General features: G+C 37.9%; 1 protein-coding gene across 1 annotated transcript; it reads left to right on the forward strand.

Annotated features, from left to right (window-relative positions):
• Positions 1-3317: 3317 nt before the first annotated feature.
• On the forward strand, positions 3318-16862 carry RIBC2 (RIB43A domain with coiled-coils 2). Its single transcript, XM_009323657.1, has 7 exons — positions 3318-3326; positions 3651-3732; positions 5270-5614; positions 6269-6387; positions 13874-14101; positions 15656-15822; positions 16781-16862. The coding sequence occupies exons 1-7, from the start codon at positions 3318-3320 to the stop codon at positions 16860-16862; spliced, it is 1032 nt and encodes a 343-aa protein (XP_009321932.1).
• Positions 16863-17670: the final 808 nt, after the last annotated feature.

Raw genomic sequence — 17670 nt, forward strand, 5'->3', positions numbered from 1 at the left:
CGGGGAGGGCGGGAGGCAGCGGCCCAACCCTGCGGGAAGCGCGGGCCCCCTCAGCGCCCCCAGAGTGCGAGCGCGCGTGGTTCCAGGTGGGGGAAGCGGGGAGAAAACGCCCTGGTGCGTCTTTTAGAGGGCTGAGGCGCTTTTAAAAACTTGATGGTGAAAGCTAGTTGATACTCTTTACGCATCGTCAACAAGTTGTTTTTGGCAGCTGTCGCGGAAGGCGTGTGTGTGTGAGAGATTCTGAGGGGGACTTGCGTCTCACTGCTGTGGGGTTCAAGGGCAAGATTTCATTTTTCCTTGACAGGACTGAAAGATCAAGCCCCGTGTTTCAGTATCTGTGTAGGAGTTAACAATGTAGTATGCTTTACTTAAGGGTGAGCCAGAAACTTGCAAAGTCAGCTTGCACAAAAGTGGCATAAAAAATGGTTTTTACCTCTCTGCTGTGCTGATAACTTCCCTCATCTGATTCTCACTAGAAGCTAGAATCAGTGCTGTGAGAGATTTATTGATGAAAGGGATCCTGCGATTGGTCCCTATTTTGCATCAGGCAAAATAAGACAGATCCATCAGGAAGTCAGCTCGCACAAAAGTGGCATAAAAAGTGGTTTTTACCTATCTGCTGTGCTGATACGTCCCTCATCTGTTTGATTCTCACTAGAAGCTAGAATCAGTGCTGTGAGAGATTTATTGATGAAAGGGATCCTGCGATTGGTCCCTATTTTGCATCAGGCAAAATAAGACAGATCCATCAGGCCATCTTTATGTATATGGAATTAACTGATGTGTCTGATTTTTCTTGGCGTGGATGTCAGAATGTGAACGCCCTTCAGTCTGTGAAGATTTGTGGGGATGATAGCTTCAGTCTGGCGGCTTTTCTCTAGAGTCCCCTATGCAGTTTGCACACTGAATGTCAGAAAATTGTGTTGTATTTTATACCTATTTAAATTTTGGATGCAATAGTTCATTTAATCTTCCTGTAACGTGTCCAAAGGCCCACATTAAGGTTCTGTGTGTGTGCGTGGAGGGAAGAGTGCTGTGAGGTGCAGTAAGTTTACATTTTGCTTGTAAAGTATTTTGAGTGCTCTGTGTTAATGCATATATCGTGTAAGTGCTGGAGCATTAACTAGCGTAGAATCAAATTTAGAATTGATGAAAATAAGTCCCATCTGTTGACTTCATTGGACTGGTAGAATTGCAACAGATGTCAGTTTGATCCATCTTGTCTCAGGTACGGAAACGTGTCTCAAGTCAGTGTAAGGATATCTTCACCTTATCCCTGACAGCGCCTTGGATTTATTCTTGTCACTCTTATGCAGGAGTCATTGTAGTTGCACAGCAAAGTAGCAGTTCCCACTTGATGAACAGGACAGGTTGTCCACCTGATACAGCATCCTGACACATTCAGTAGCCAACAATATACTTAAGTGGAAGGAGCTAATAACCTTTTTTTAACAGATGTGGGATTGGTATAGTAAGATAGTTCAACTTTCTTCATCAGGAAACACATAATTTCTCTGTAAGATGACTTTTCTAGAGCCTTTAAAATGAAATGTAAACCATAAATTCTCAGCTAATGAAATAGCATATCTTGGTGTACTTTATTGAGCAATACTGAAGTACACCATCTGAAGGTCTTTCCCAAATACTTTTGCAGAACTAACTTATCAGGTTTTGATCGATACACTTGCATGAGACAAACATCTAAAATGAAGGAGAGCCCACTGGAGGAATTTTGTAAATATTTTCGTTAGCATCATTCAATGTACCTTATTCATTGGATGAACAATGACTGCTGACAGAAGGGGCTATTGTTGTGCTTTTCAGCTGGGCCAAGTCCAAAGCATGAAGAGTCAACAAATCTATACAGAGATAAACTATATCAGTATTTCCGATGTGGTTTTAGATTCTTTGCTTTCCCTCTCTCTCTCTCTCTCTCACCAGTTTAGCTGAGCAGCTGTCTCTGACAAAATTAAAAAATCAAGGTGGTATTTGACTTAGACACCACAAATCCTTAAGCAGGGATTGAGTAGTTCAAAAACAGGGAGGTAATATACTGACTGGAAAGTAGAATGGGAACTGAGATTTTAGGTTTTTTTCTTGATTATTACTAGTTTTATTATTACTTTGACTTCTGTATGTTTCCTCATCTGAGTAATGGAAAAGTAAGATACTGCTCTCTTCACTTACAGATTTAAGAATTTATCCTCAGTAAATCAGTAATTTCCCAAAAGAGTTCAGATGAGTAGTCCAAATGAAAAATTATTTCCCATTTATATATGAACTATTGTACATAAATACAAGTAGATTAGAAATTAGCTGCTTCAAACTGTTCATAGTAAGGGATTTGTTATTTTAATGCTTAAAAGTTAAACCTGTAGCTTTATGTGACTAGGAAGGTTGTTTTAGGGATGTATTCTTGTCAAGTGAAAGCTGTTCTAATGAGAGAGAGCTGATAGCATAACGGAATTTGCACACACGAGTCAATACATTGACTTACCTGTATTATTGCCAGAAAATACTGATGAAGTCGTATTGAATTTCTCTTAACAGTGTTTCCTATAGTTGTACTGAAAGCTTGGTTTCCCAAATGAGACCTCTAAATGAGTTGATATTTAATGCCAGCGACACCATTGTTTTTGGACAGTGATACCCTGTTTCATAAGCAAGGGTTTCACCCTTGCTTACAGATTTACCTCTTTACCTGATTGGTATAGTCAGTAGTCCTTTACAGCATTAACAATGTGTATTTTCAGCCATGATCTGTTTAGGTCTGTTTTTAGGCAAAGATTATCAAAATAGTTTACCAGATTCTTGAAGAATTGTCATTGGTTTTTGATAAATCTTTTAAAGATGTTAAGTGATTTGACCAGTAAAAAAAAAAAAAAAAAAAAAAGAAATCCAGGTTTCTGCCTATTAATTTGCCACCTTCTGTCAACAAATGTGGGACCCAATTCTTTTGCCTAAAATGTAGGTGGCTGCTAGCATTTGATGATATGCCTTAGAGTATTATGCCTTGCTCAGCTACCATTCTCCAGGGATGTGAATATTCTGTATTGTATCTGTCAGCTCATTGTAGATGTCTGCATGTATCTCAAATGGCACCCAATATTGCATTTTGGCAACTACATGAATCCCACTCTCTATCAGATAAGACTGGAAAACTTCTTTCCATTCCCCATTATTTCTTCAATGTACTTTTAGTGAACCATCTGTATTTTTTTCAGATCTGAACTATTACAACTTGCAGTCATCTTGACTGTCAAAATACTTACCCACTTTATAAATGAAAGCAGAAAACCAAGAAAAACTAAGTAAAAATGCCAGCTGTAATGGGGAAAACATATTCTGTGTAATGCAGCTTAAAATGTTTATATTTATAGCTCTATATATCATGTAAATTTGGTGTTTTGTCCTGATTTGGTGCAAGAATATACCTATGATTATTAAAATGAAGCAAACAAACAAGAATATTGCTGTTTCTGAATTTTCTTTTTACGTTGCCTGCATTAAATTGTGAGGTGTATATACTCTGCTGGTAGTGGTTTTATATCATTCTCTTACAACTGTGAATGAATGTAGCTTGGCAATGCCTGTTTTTAATAGTTAAAACATAGTATCTCTTAAAGAACTGTTTTTTTTCATTTTAATAGGTTGATAAAGATGCATTGGATACCCAGGTCAAGGATAGGAAAATTCAAGAAGCAGCTGAAAAAGCACGAGATGAAGAACTTGGTATATTCATAGATATTCTGATATTTCTGTGCAGAGTTAACTGTAATTTACTATCTGTTTCCTGCTTTCTTTTTCCCTTGAAGTATTTCAAAACTGCCATATTTCTTTCCAAATGGAGCCTATCTCCTTGACTCTTGCTATATGTCTCTATCTATATAAATCTATCAATTGAGAGATATATATATAAGCGCAATTGTAGGTTTTTCTCCAAATTCAGACATGCAAACTGAATACTATAATGTGTGGTCCTATTTATGTTCATACATTTGCATTGGTACAGTATGTGTTTTCCTCAGTATCTGAAGATTTATTTTGACATGATTAAACTGGTATACATTTCCTAATAGGCCAGAATTTTCAGTGTTTTCTTTTAATAAGTGTTGACAAATAGCATTGTTTAGAGACCTGAAGATAGGGGAGCATTTTAAATTACTTAATACTGTTCTTTTCAGAATAGTAGTGGCAAATTTGTTTGATTGCTTTCTTGTAGAGTAAGCCCATGTTCTGTCTGGCCATTCTTCAGTAGAATATATAGATTCTATAGAATCCTCTATAGATTATTATTGCTAGAAGCATGAGTCATGTACAACAGGTCTCTAAGCAGGAGCCATTGCTGAGTCAGAACACATAGCCACACAAGTATTTCAGCCGTGTCCCCTGACCTCAAAACCCTTTGTGGCCCTCTGTGTTTGGAATGCTTTCCTGTGGTATCATGTGAAAAGGTCGCACAGACTGAGCTCTCCGTGGGTTTCAAGAAGAGCTAGAATGCAGCTGCCAACTTCCATGCTGTGCTTCTACGGCTGCTTGTGATTTTCCTGGCAGAATACCTGTCAGACTCTTGACTCCTAGGAAACTGCCAGAAGCAGTGCGTAGTCTGGCAGCAGAGGAAATGATCTTTTCTTGTGAATTATATTTAAATGGCTAGAATGGCTAGTTTTGAGTTGGGGTTTTTTGGTTGTTTTTTTTTTTCCCCTTTAAAACTACATCAGTTACAGCATTTTGATTAAATGGGCAAGAGCTATTAAACTCTTCAAAAACTGCTAGTGCCAGCCAATTCTTTTGGTGCTATGATTAGAAAAATCATTGGAACTATGAAACAGCTATCTATATTCCTTTCATTGGGAGCCCGATTTTAATTTTTTTCTTGACAAGCAACAATGTATTTCAGCTGTAAACTAAAAGTAAATGAGAATTAGTGTATAGTATATTTCATGTGTTACTGCAAGTTTTACTCAAATGAAACCTCATATTTCTAGAAGTATTTCTTATTGTCTGTTTCACATGCATATATTTCATTGTAACATTAATAAGAACCGATTCCTAGAAAACTGGAAGTATTTTGTAAGTAAGTATTACTAACATTAGAGTGTTCGCTGGGCTGGTACTCATAGATCAAATACTCTTTCCTAAGTTATAAAAGTTTGAAGACATTCTATTTATTCCTCTTCAGAATTTTATTTTCCATCTTACATGCGCACTTCCATGATACATGTGCCCTTCTAAGAATTGTATTTTCATTGCATTCATTTTTCTCTAGCTAATGAAATGAAGCAAAATGACAAGATCATGTGTATGTTAGAGGAACGACAGAAAAATGATATCAGAAACATAAATAAGGCTATCAGTGAATTTCAGAAGAATTTTCAGAAGCCAGAAACAAGACGTGAATTTGACCTGTCTGATCCGCAAGCCCTGAAGAAGGATAGACCTGCTCGACTTTCAGACAATGATCCTCGATGTACTGTATCTGGCTTGCAGAAGTTTATGGGTGAAGACTTAAACTATGATCAGAGGATGAAATTTCAAAAGGAGCAGTTAAGAGAGTGGTCTCTTCAGCAACAGAGAGACTGGAAGAATGCATTAGCTGATCAAAAATTTGCAGGTAACAAAAGAAGATAATAAGGTTTTAATCTGCTTTTTCTGAAATTCTGGTGTATCTGACAAAACTGGTATAGCCTATTGTGTCAGAGTCTGACATAGCAGTATTTTAGTATATTCAATATTCCGCTTTTAGAAATACTGCAGCAGTTTTTACTTTACAAGCTCTAATGTATTCAATATCTTACTTAAGAAATGTATATTTAATAACATGATGATTTCATTTCTGGTTTACACCTCAAATGAAGTATCAGAGTATTCTGAAAAACCATCTATGTTTTGCATGCTAGATGGTATGTTTACTTCATCAGACCAAATTGTTCAATCTTTACTATTCTAGAGCAGACAAAATAATACTGATTTTTCTGTTCTAGCTTGTCATGAAACATTTTTTCTGCAGTACTTAACATACTTCATTTTAACTTTGTCTAACTGTTGAGACAAGATGGGTTACGTAATAAAGTGATTTCATGAGTCACCTGAAATTCCAAGATGGAAAGCTGCTCTGGTAGGATTCAGAAATAGTTATGTAATTCAGCCTACTGTATCTGTAGCTCCTCTGTCTGTCTGTCTTTCTCTCTGTGTGTCTTATAGTAGCTTACTCATATGGCACATCATGTCCATGAATATTGACTAAATTTCATTTTAATTAATTTAGATCATCTTTATGACAAGAGTAGGATTGAACTTGACCGAAAGACTATGGAGCAACAACGAAAAGAAGAAGAAAGCAGGCGTGCTGTTTGTGCAGCTACTAAAGATTTCAATAGAACCCAGGTAAATTAATGTTGGGTTTGTTTGTTTGTTTTTAAAAAAAGTGGAGAGACAGAAGGAAAATAAGATGAGCAAAAGTACAATGAGTAATGATGTTTTTGCAGAGTTTTCTTAGCAGCTAACTTCCAATTACTGAAAAGCCTTGGAAGACAGAATTTATTCACTTTGTCCTCTGCAAGGATCTTGCTATCCTCTGTCTAGTTACCCTCTGCCAAAGTTCTCCCTCCTTGCTGACTAGAGGGCAGCAACAACTCCCCAGTATCTCCGGGACTTTTAGTCTGTCAACTGGGATACAGCAAAAGTCTCCCATGCTTCCTTCTGGTTTTGTATCAGTCATTGGATAATCTTAGCTGTGTCTGCCTGCTTTTCTTTTTGCTTGCGTGGAAACATTACTACCAGTAGCTTTTTGTCTTTATTGCTTATGTTAATTCCCCACACCCACTGTTTTTGGCACTTTGGCTTCTTCCTTGGTATTTGCATACATGTCTCTTGGTTCCAAGCATGCTTTGGAACCTACTGAAACATGTCATGAACCTTTCTCTGTCTGTCTTAGTACCATTATCTGTCATGCTCCAGTTCTTTATCTTACTGCACAGGTTTTTTTTTTCCATTCAGCTTATACATACAGCTCAAAGGGCTACATGGACACTATTAGTTTGCTTAAACTATATTTGGTGTGAATTAGTGTCCTGGTTTTGGCTGGGATAGAGTTAATTTTCTAGTAGCTGGTACCGTGCTGTGTTTTGGATTTAGGATGAGAATAATGTTGATAACACACCAATGTTTTAGTTGTTGCTAAGCAGTGCTTACGCTAGTCAAGGACTTTTCAGCTTCCCATGCTCTACCGACTGAGAAGGCTGGAGGGGCACAAGAAGCTGGGAGGGGGCACAGCCGGGAGAACTCACTCCAAAGTGGCCAAAGGGATATTCCATACCATGTGATGTCATGCTCAGTACATAAGCTGGGGGAAAGCTGGCTGGGGGGGGCTGCCGCTCAGGGACTGGCTGGGCATCGGTTGGCGGGTGGTGAGCAGTTGCACTGTGCATCACTTGCTTTGTATATTTTTTTTAATTATTATTCTTCTTATTATAATATTTCAATTATTAAACTTTTTATTTCAATCCACGAGTTTTCTCACTTTTACTCTTCTGATTCTCTCCCCCCATCCCACCAGTGGGGGGGGAGTAAGCGAGTGGCTGTGTGGTGCTCAGTTGCCAGCTGAGATTAAACCACAACAATTAGCTTTGAATTTATTTAGTCACAACAAAATAAGCCACATGTAAATTACCTACATCAGGTATGGTATCTTTTGGGTTAGGTCTATAAGCGTGCAAGCCTTTGTGTAAGTGTTGCTTGAGCCTTTCAGGGCACATTTGGCATATAATTTTGTTTATCGATATCCCAAGGTAATTGAAAAGGCTTTTACTGCTTGAAGTCATGGCTGCTGAACAGTATTTTATATGAATAGCCACAAAAGTACCCTAAGTGGCTGGTGCACTTAGGGTAGCTGTAGTATCCCGAATAATTGTTGTCATACCAATTGATTCCATGTAAAAATTCCTGAATTTGTGACACGGTTTGGGGATGGGGTGGGAGGTTTGTGTTTGGTGTGGTTTTTAATGTTTGGGTATGTACATTCTACCTGCCTTGTGTGCATATTAAATATATAAAAAAGACTTACTCTTTGTTTTTTCTAACATAAGGGCATGATAACAGAGGTTGGGGCAACAGTCTCCTCTTAGTTCTTATTGTCCCTCGCTATGTTGTATAGATTGGAGTTACAGCTTGCAGCTCTTTTTCTTTCTTTCTGAGGTAGGTAGTTAAGACCACGATACTGTTTTCAGCATTTCCTTTTTTTGCTGAATGGTTGAGAAAAGCTCTTCTTTTTCCCTGAAATGATATGCTGGCACAGTTGCTGCTTTTCTTTATTAAACATGCAAGCCAGAGGTTTCAGGTTGCCAGGCCTTTCAGTGATGTTGTCTTTAAGAGAAAGCTATGTTACAGAGGGAATTTCTATGCATCTTTTTCCCAAGAGAGAAAACTAGGGCATTCAGCCTGGGAATGAACTTCACAGAATAAATCTCTGTATCTGTCCTCAGATGCATAGAACAGAAGACTCCAGCAGTTTCAGCATTCTAAGTAGCTGGTTTGAAGACCTTAACCTCTTGAAGGTGCAGTCTGACACTGTGTTTTGCTCTACCCACATCTGCTCTACCTGTCAGTGACTGCCAGAAGCGGAACTCCTTTTTCCTGTTCCCCAAGTTTCATTCATTTTTTTTCTGCTGTGTCTCTTGCAGTGGATCTAATGATCGTAAAGCTTCAGGATGTGTTAGATCATTTCTCAAATTCAAAAGAAAATGAACTCTGGTCTAGAATGAGTGACTGCTAGATCTGACTGGGAGGAGTGAATGCACAGTCTGAGGTGGCAGTAAAGGAAGGGAGAAAGCAAACGCACCCTTTCTAAGGCAACCCGCAGTTATTGTAATTTGGATAAAGTATAATATGGGAATGCATCTTCAGAGGGGAAGAAATTTCCTAGAATTTAGCTTTGGATCAATCATTATCTCCATGGCCATCATCTGTAGTCCTTAAGGTTGCCAGTATCTTTAGGGGATGTAAAAAATAAAATATTTAAATTAAAAAAAAAACCAAACCCAAACAAAAAAACCCAACATAAAACCCAGCAAGTCATGTACTCCAGGAGAAACATTTTTTAGTCAGTCTGCTAGTCAATCGGTAAAGAATCCCAGCAGATGACTGAAGGTAGGGTATCTCAGTTCATCACAGCCTTCCTTCATTACAGGATTTGATGTTGCTGCCCCCTGTGAGAGTGGTTCAGCTTCCTCCACTTACCATAATACCACTGCCAATGACTTTACTGCTGACAAGCTTATTGCTAATGGTTCTTTTTGTTCTTCTGGAATTAATTAGCAGGACAATGAATTGATGATATGTTTGGTACCATATTTCCCAGTGGTGAAGGATCCTGTACTGTAAGCATTTTAAGTGTGTGTAGTGTCTAGAAAAGTAATGCTCTCCTTCCTTTCAGATTTTCTCTCACCTAAGTATGTCTTAACCAGGAATACCAACATTGCTTTTGTCCTTGGTATAAGAGAAGACTTTTACTACTAACTTAAACTGTCAGTTATTCCTTCTGAAGTCATTGATATGTAAGCAGCTTTTTAATTTGGCAGGCCAGGTAACAGAAATGAAGGCTACCCAAAGTCCTGACTAGAAGATAACGTTTTTCACTTCTTTTGATGTGATTGTGATTCCATAGCAGAATCTTACTGTTGCAGAAAGAGGTTCCTCACTAAGGATAATAACACTTGGGAATGCCCAGCTTAGCAGTACAGTGGTAGATACACCGATTGTATTCTTGAAATTAGAAAGAAAGAGTCTTCTTGCTTCATATAGCACAGGACTTGAGTGATTTCCAAGACAGTTTGTAGTAATGCTAAGAACATGAGAGGATGTCATTACAGAGGATCTCTAATTTAATGACGTCATATTTATAGACTTGTTAACAATCTTATAGACCTTATGTAGCTAGAATTTATTCCTGGGCATACCACAACAGCTTGATAGTTTTCCCGATAATGTTGTTACCATGGACATTTGATGGCATTATTCTGGTTCCTTATTCACCCAACATTATGTCGTTACTAACACATTCAGGCCAGCAGCCACTTCAGAGAAATAGCTTTTGAGGCTTTGAGTAAATTATGTGTTTGCATTAACTGTGGAGCCTTTTTTCTTTCACATGAAATGAAATATTTGCGTGCCTAAACATAGAAGAAGAATGGTAACTTTTCATCATTCAGCAGAATCTTACTGTTGCAGAAAGAGGTTCCTCACTAAGGATAATAACACTTGGGAATGCCCAGCTTAGCAGTACAGTGGTAGATACACCAATTGTATTCTTGACATTAGAAAGAAAGAGTCTTCTTGCTTCATATAGCACAGGACTTGAGTCATTTCCAAGACAGTTTGTAGATAATGCTAAGAACATGAGAGGATGTGATTACAGAGGATCTCTAATTTAATGATGTCATATTTATAGACTTGTTAACAATCTTATAGACCTTATGTAGCTAGAATTTATTCCTGGGCATACCACAACAGCTCGATAGTTTTCCCGATAATGTTGTTACCATGGACATTTGATGGCATTATTCTGGTTCCTTATTCACCCAACATTATGTCGTTACTAACACATTCAGGCCAGCAGCCACTTCAGAGAAATAGCTTTTGAGGCTTTGAGTAAATTATGTGTTTGCATTAACTGTGGAGCCTTTTTTCTTTCACATGAAATGAAATATTTGCGTGCCTAAACATAGAAGAAGAATGGTAACTTTTCATCATTCTTTGAAGTGTGCTGTGCAAATATCTTTTATCACTTACATCCTATTCTTGATATTCAGCGTCTGGAATCATCAATATTTCAACATTTTTACCATGTTTTCAGGCATGAGGAAATGTAGTGCACGTACTGATTTTTAACAGACCTTGCTAAGCAGAAGTTCCTAGCTTGAATGTGCTGGATGTGCAATTCTCTACTATGAGATAAGTGTCTATAATACAGACAAAGGAGTTGTATTTACTGTACAGATTAATAATACTTCTTTCACAAGTTCCTAAGACCCTGGATAGGTCACTCTGGTCATCTGTGAGCTTTGTGACTTAGTGATAAGGACTTCAGAAGCTGTGCATTCCTTTAGTCCTGTGTTGGCATTAGTTAGTTCCTGACACACTCGAGACTTGGTCTTATTCTAAGCATGTGAAGCCCTGGCCTTGTAATGCTTCTATGTACATTTCTTCTTTTGCTTTATGACTTGAATCAACAGCGAAAGGAACCATTTAGTAGTAGGGAAGGTATATAATGTTGGATCACAAATCAAAATAAATGAAGGAGCATCTATTTGTGCATCTGGTTTTTTTTCCATGCTACACCAATGAATTATGTTTTATTAGGGATTTGACTTGATAGGTTAAATGTGATGCATTTTCCAAGTTTAAAATCTTTCTTTTACAGTGTCATTAATCATTGCATAGTAGTGCTATACGCATGGCTATGCATAGAGCTGGGAGTTTCCTCCAGTGAGATTCCCAGGCAGCTCAGAAATTTTAGGCTCTCCCTCTTACTGAGAAGGTTAGGGTTACGAGGTCTAAGTGCCTTTTTTGGATCTGTTGCTAGATCACAGTGGAGTGACATTAATAAAGTGATCTAAATAAAAATTACACATTTTAAGCTTTGAGGCCAGTAATTATGTGAGGCCCATCCAAAAGGACTTTCTGTTAAAAAATGTGATTTACTCTGGAGCATTTTCAGAACTAAAAATAATTGCTTGATTCATAGTATTAATAAGCTAAAAGTACATACCCAGATATTCTGGTTCAGTCTACCAAAAATATTGGATGATTGAAAATCTTTGGGTTTTTTGTTTTCTTTTTTTCTTGGAAATTGTAATGTCGTAGTTCCTGTCAAGTTACTATTGACTCTTCTGGAGGAAAAAAAAACTTCAGGGAAACACATTTTGGATTAAAAAAATTGCTTTAAACTTCTGGTAAAAATTGTACTCACTGACTTCAGTGAGATGAAAAAGTGGCCTTTAGTTTCCAGTGTATTATTCCATGTTATGATGGCAGAGCCAGTAATTACTAGATCTGAAGTTGGTGTTTTGCCACGTGAAATTTGATTTGCTTGAGTTTTTCCATTTGTCTAAAAGCAGACATTTCTTTTCTTGCTCTAGACTACAGTGTACGTTCCCATTAGATGGCTGGTAAGTATTTTTAAATATGAGGGTTTCTGCATCATCTAAGTTGAACTGTGGCTTAGCTAATTTATAATTCTAAAAAAATGAATTTATCTTTTATTAGTTTGTTTGCACATCAAATACTTTCGTTATTTTGATGGAAACCTCAAGGCTGTTTTCAGCTGTGGAATTTATTAATCTAGGATATGGTACTTGGTATTATTTGTTATTTCTTATTCTGTCCAGTCCCTGACAGGTTGTTGTGCATGTTTGCTTGGAGCAAATAGAAGTCACTCTTTGACAGCCTGATGATTTGGGAGAACTGCTGTCATCCAAACTCGAAGTCCATAAATATAAATGTAGAGATAAACTCAGGTTAGCAGTCTCCTCTGGTGGCGTGGATCACTGTGCTTGCCGAGTTAGGATTCTTCTCCATAACATTTGCAAAGGAACAGGTTCCCACACGTGTGTCTAGATAGTCCTGTCATTCTCAGTTGTTTGTATCTTCTAGTTACTCTGCCTGCTAATTTTCAACTTCACCTTATATGCCGTAGAAGACTATTTTACCTGCTATGACTTTCTTGATGCATAACCCTTCATTTTTCATTTGCCCTTATCCACTTTCTAAACGTGTGTGTGCCAACCAGTGAACTACTAATCGGCAAGAGAAGTACAGAGCTCTTCTACTTAACTCATAAGGTGAATATTCTCAAGCCAGTGATTTCTGAACAGAGCATGAGACAATCTTGGACAAACTGGAGAGACAGGTATCCACTGATCTGTTGCAGCCAAGATATATGCGTAAAGCTACATATGCGAGAGACAGGTCTGGCAACCTGTGCTCTTTGTGGCCTAGCAAGAAGGAGGTTACCTGTCCTCTGTCCAGATGGAAGCTGGCACTATGCATTGTTCCAGATGGTTTAGTTTACGCATTACAGAAGAACAAGACAGGATGAGAAATGGATGATGCATAGCGTTATCATTCTACTTCAAATTAGTTTACTTAGCCTAATTCTTCTTTGGAAGGTAAAGGATTTTACTTCAAAGTAAAATTTTACTTTGAAGTAAAATCATCATATTTGCTTTCTGGAGTTTTGTAAGGGGAAAATTTCCTCTGAAGAGGTGACTATGACCTTATAGTGGACATTAGGAACAGTGATTTCCATAGGAAATGCATATTCTGATTTCTAATACTACAGATATATTCCATAATATGATTCAAGTTTGCATTTTGTATCCGCAAAGGGAACAGATTCAAGGCTGCATCTTCAGGCTTAACATAGGCATCTCCTGTCTGTTTGTTTGTTATGAGTGCTTAACCATGCTCTCTGCATAGATTTAATGTGTAATATAAATCAAGGCTAGTGATTCAAGACAGTAAATTTTTATCGTAAATTTCTTCCATATTGTGTGTGGCCTCCAAATATCAACTGGTATTTGCTTGTGGATAAATGTGAAATTATTTTTTATTTAATTCTGGCTTTTCTTATAAAACAAAATTATTTTTCCCCAAATTACTTGCTGTATGTGATATGACAACATTAAAGAAATGTATACTGTTAGATTTTCAACCTTAGCCAATAGAACCATGATCATAGTATTCGTATATGATGCTGTTGACAACTGCATGCAAGTGGGAAAGAAATCCGTTATGATGTGCTAACTTTGTTGCATCCCTTAGTTAATATTTTCTCTTGGAAAAACTATCAGTTCTCTCCTTTCACTGACTTTAGGCTGCTGAACTAGCTGAGAGAAAGAAGTTGGAAAAGTATCAAAAAATGAAAGATGACATGGATGAAATTTCCAGTCTCCTTCAAGGAAACTTGCTTTCCGAAAACCCTGAACAAGCAGTCAGTTCCTTTGGTAGACATCGTGTCATCACAGATCGATGGAAGGGAATGAATCAGGATCAGCTGATGGCAATCCGTTACTCTCAACAGCAACAAGTTCTGGAGAAACTGGTATTTAAGCTTACGTGCATATTCTGTATTCCTGGTTGTAATAATATGGACAATGTTTGTAGAAGAAAATGTTATTGTTTGCCGTGCACGTCCCATTGTAAGACTCTGTTTTCCATTGATGTGAATTTTACCCAAACTTTAATCCATCAAACTGAATACAGTGTCTCTGAAGCAGCTGGGAAATGTCATGGAGCAGCAGGAGTGGGCTGGAGCCCTGGAGTTGGGCTGGGAGGAAGGTTGCTGTGGAGCCCAGGGCCAAGGGGCCTGGGGGATCTTGGGGCATGGTCCATGGTGGCCCAGCTGAGGAGCAAGGTCCTGCACAGCCCGAGACCCAGGCTTCATGGTGCGGTTTAGGACTTGAGACTGCACGAGCTGCCTGCAAGGGATGAGCAGGAGCGGGCTGCTCCATAGGGGAAGAAGAGCCAGGAGCTGCGGGTGAAGGCAGGGCAGGCCGGAGCAGTGTTCTCATGCTCAAGGGTACTCGAGCAAGACAAATGGAGCAGGTCCAGTGATCCTGCTCAGGCATATTTCATAGTCTTAAAAGTTAATGAATGCAGCCTTTCTACCATCCCACACAACTATGAGCCATGCTCTGGGATAGAATTACAATAGAAAAACTAAATATTGCTAAGAAGCACTGCTCTAAAGGTCTATGGAAGCACGCAATCAAAATGAAGAAATCTACCCTTCCTATGCAGTTACGAGTGTACAGGACTAGGTATTGTGAAGTAGGAAGCTACTTACCTCATTCAGTGCAGAGGCTGGATTCATAACAGCTAATGAATAGCTGTTCAATTTTATTTTTTAATCCCTACAATACCGTATGCTACACTATGTCTTATCTATGGCTGTTATTAAAGCAGAAGATAGAATTGTCATTTTCCTGGCTCTCCTATGACCCTAAAGTGAACCCATTCAAGTAGTTAAGATGGCAGAAAATGAGCCCCACCAAGAAAAGTGAGTTTTTTGCAGGCCTGGTTTCTTGAATCAGTTCAACGTGATGTCAGACAAGAAGTGAGGAAGTGATAGTATAACAGGGGCAGAGGAAAAAGCAGTTTGGGTGTACTCATCTGGTGTTGGCGGCTCAGTTATTACACTGAGTTAGCTATATTCTAAGCCATACTGATGTCTACTGACTTCTGACCTCAAGAAATTAGAACTCCTGCTAACAAGAACTTAAAAAAAAAAAAAAAATCTGTCCTGATGCTCTGGGTTTTTAGAGAGAGCTAATATGTCAGAGAGAAATAGTAATCCACTGATTAACTTACTTCTGCCAGGCAGCAGATCCTAGTTTTCTTACCTTGTGCAGAGGTAGGAGTCTGTCTTGCTCCCTGGAAAAGGATAGCTTTCTCATCTGCAGTATCTTACCTCTGCCTAATGCATGGGTTCCTACCTCGTTTGGAAGTGCTCGCTTTTTCTCCCTATTTCAGATGCTACCCCTAGTGTTCCGTAAAGGCAAGCAAGTTTGTTTGGATGAATTTACCAGTCAGACTTTATATATACTGTTTCATCTTTGAATAAAGAGAAAATGAAGCATTTTTTTCACTCCTGTAGAGACTAAAAGACGAAGAACGCCAAAGAGATGCTGAATGGGACAGGCAAAGTATGCAGGCTGCAAGAGCGCAGTTGGTTTTAGAGCGGCATCAACAACGACAGAATCGGGAACGCCGCCAAGTTTTAGATAACATAAACGCAGAGCTATCTCAGGAGCAGAAATCAAAGTAAGTACCAAAAGAGTTTCCTTCTTTTCAAATAAAACTCTTTACCATTAACACAATAGCTTGGCTTTCAAAGAGCTTTTTTACTTGCTATTTTTTGTTACTTTTTTAATACACTTGTAACAAGTTTATACTTCAAAAAAAATCAACAATTCAGCTTAAGTGTTTTTCAGTACTATTTAAACAATCTTCAAAGAGATTGTTACTGACTTGTATGAATTTAGTAGCTGGAATTCTTAAAAGTGTTCCACTGACAACAGACTGTTTATATAGATAGCAAAATGGAGAATAAATACAATTAACTATGCAGAAAATTATATTATCAGGTGTAAAACAGTACGTGTTTCTTTAATCTACCTTAGTTTTCTGAAACAAAAAAGGATGGGTATCAGTAGAACTGCCAGTTTCTGATAGCTCAAGGTTAAGCTAATGGCACAAATGGAGCTTTTCCATTAGGTATGACAAAACTAGATGATTCTTTAGCTAACCACTGGACGTGTCTTGGTGGACAGGTCTTGTGTCTGCTCTAATGGGAAAGGAGGAAGATAATATGTGAAGGGAAAAAAAAATCAAACCCACCCAAGAGATTCAGTGTTCTATTCTTCCAGTCTTTTTTTTTTTTCCTTTTTTTCATCATGCATGCATACATACATTTTGCAAAAGAATTTCCAGTACCTGATGCTTTCCTGTTACGAAAGCAAAAATTTGGAATTGTGCTAATTTAGTTTTTCATTGTGAGATTTTTGGTAGGTTATTTTAGGATGAAAAAAAAAGTTTGCTATATTGAGACGTCATACATTTTGGAGAAAAAGATCTAGTTATATTAAATTCCATTTCTAATAATTCTGAGTTTTATGAGCATTTATGAGTGTTTATGCATTAGAACTTCTTTAGGTTTCTCAGGTTACTTCTATATTATGAGAAAACATTTACTAACTGCATTTTTTTTATTTATTGCTAGGAACATTTATCTTAAAGAAGAAGCATATTCAAATTTTCCAACAGGCCAGTATTATGCACAGTTTAATACAACCAGCCGATGACATTCTGGATAAATCAACCTGATATTCAGAAGTATGTAGACATATTAAAATTTTTAATTGAGCAATCCCATGTTTTATTATTTTTATCTGTTCCCTACCCTGTTCAAACAGTGCACTCAAACTAAAGGACAGTCTGCTAGGCCACATCTGTTCTAAGAAGAGGAAAACACTGTAATAATTTTTAAACTTGATTGTTTTTCTAAAAAGTACTAGTAGATTCAGTAGTAGGTTGTTTGACTATTGTGTCTCAGGCTTAACTGTAATATTTACATTATCCATGCCTTTAGAAATCAATTTCTGGAAAGGAATCACAATTTAAAATATAATGCTACTTTATGCAACTTGGTCAGAGGGGAATGCTGCCTCACATAGATCACAAGTGATGCACACTTAGCAGATTCTAGGGGGGGGAAGAAAGATGACCTAGGCAGAAAGTTTTGGGGTTTTTTGTGGTTTGTTTTTGTTTGGGTTTTCTTTTGATTTTTTTAAAGCAAAAAAAGCAGCCAGACACAAAAGCAAGCAAAGAGGAAGAAATGGATAAGTTGGTCAGAAATACTGCTTTTATTTCCTGAATACTAGGAATAAGAAAAGAAGATTTCGATAGTTACCGAGGTGATTATAGCATTGAGGCATGACACAGAAATGGAATGTGTGTTATAGTAAGTGGGGAGAAGTATGGGGGAAAGTATTCCTACATACACCATCACTCATTATAAATAACGGAGTGTCGTGGTTTAACCTCAGTTGGCAACTAAGCACCACGCAGCCGCTCGCTCACTCTCCCCACCCCCCCCCCCGACGGGGGGGG

Source organism: Pygoscelis adeliae, unplaced genomic scaffold, assembly GCF_000699105.1.
Source record: "Pygoscelis adeliae isolate BGI_AS28 unplaced genomic scaffold, ASM69910v1 Scaffold215, whole genome shotgun sequence".
Taxonomy (NCBI): Eukaryota; Metazoa; Chordata; class Aves; order Sphenisciformes; family Spheniscidae; genus Pygoscelis; species Pygoscelis adeliae.

What these genes read in the sequence shown, in the direction of transcription:
- RIBC2 (XM_009323657.1), top strand. An exon ending in AGCACGAGATGAAGAACTTG is followed by an intron (nt 3,733 to 5,269) that starts GTATATTCATAG and finishes ATTTTTCTCTAG; the next exon opens with CTAATGAAATGAAGCAAAAT. An exon ending in AACAAGTTCTGGAGAAACTG is followed by an intron (nt 14,102 to 15,655) that starts GTATTTAAGCTT and finishes TCACTCCTGTAG; the next exon opens with AGACTAAAAGACGAAGAACG.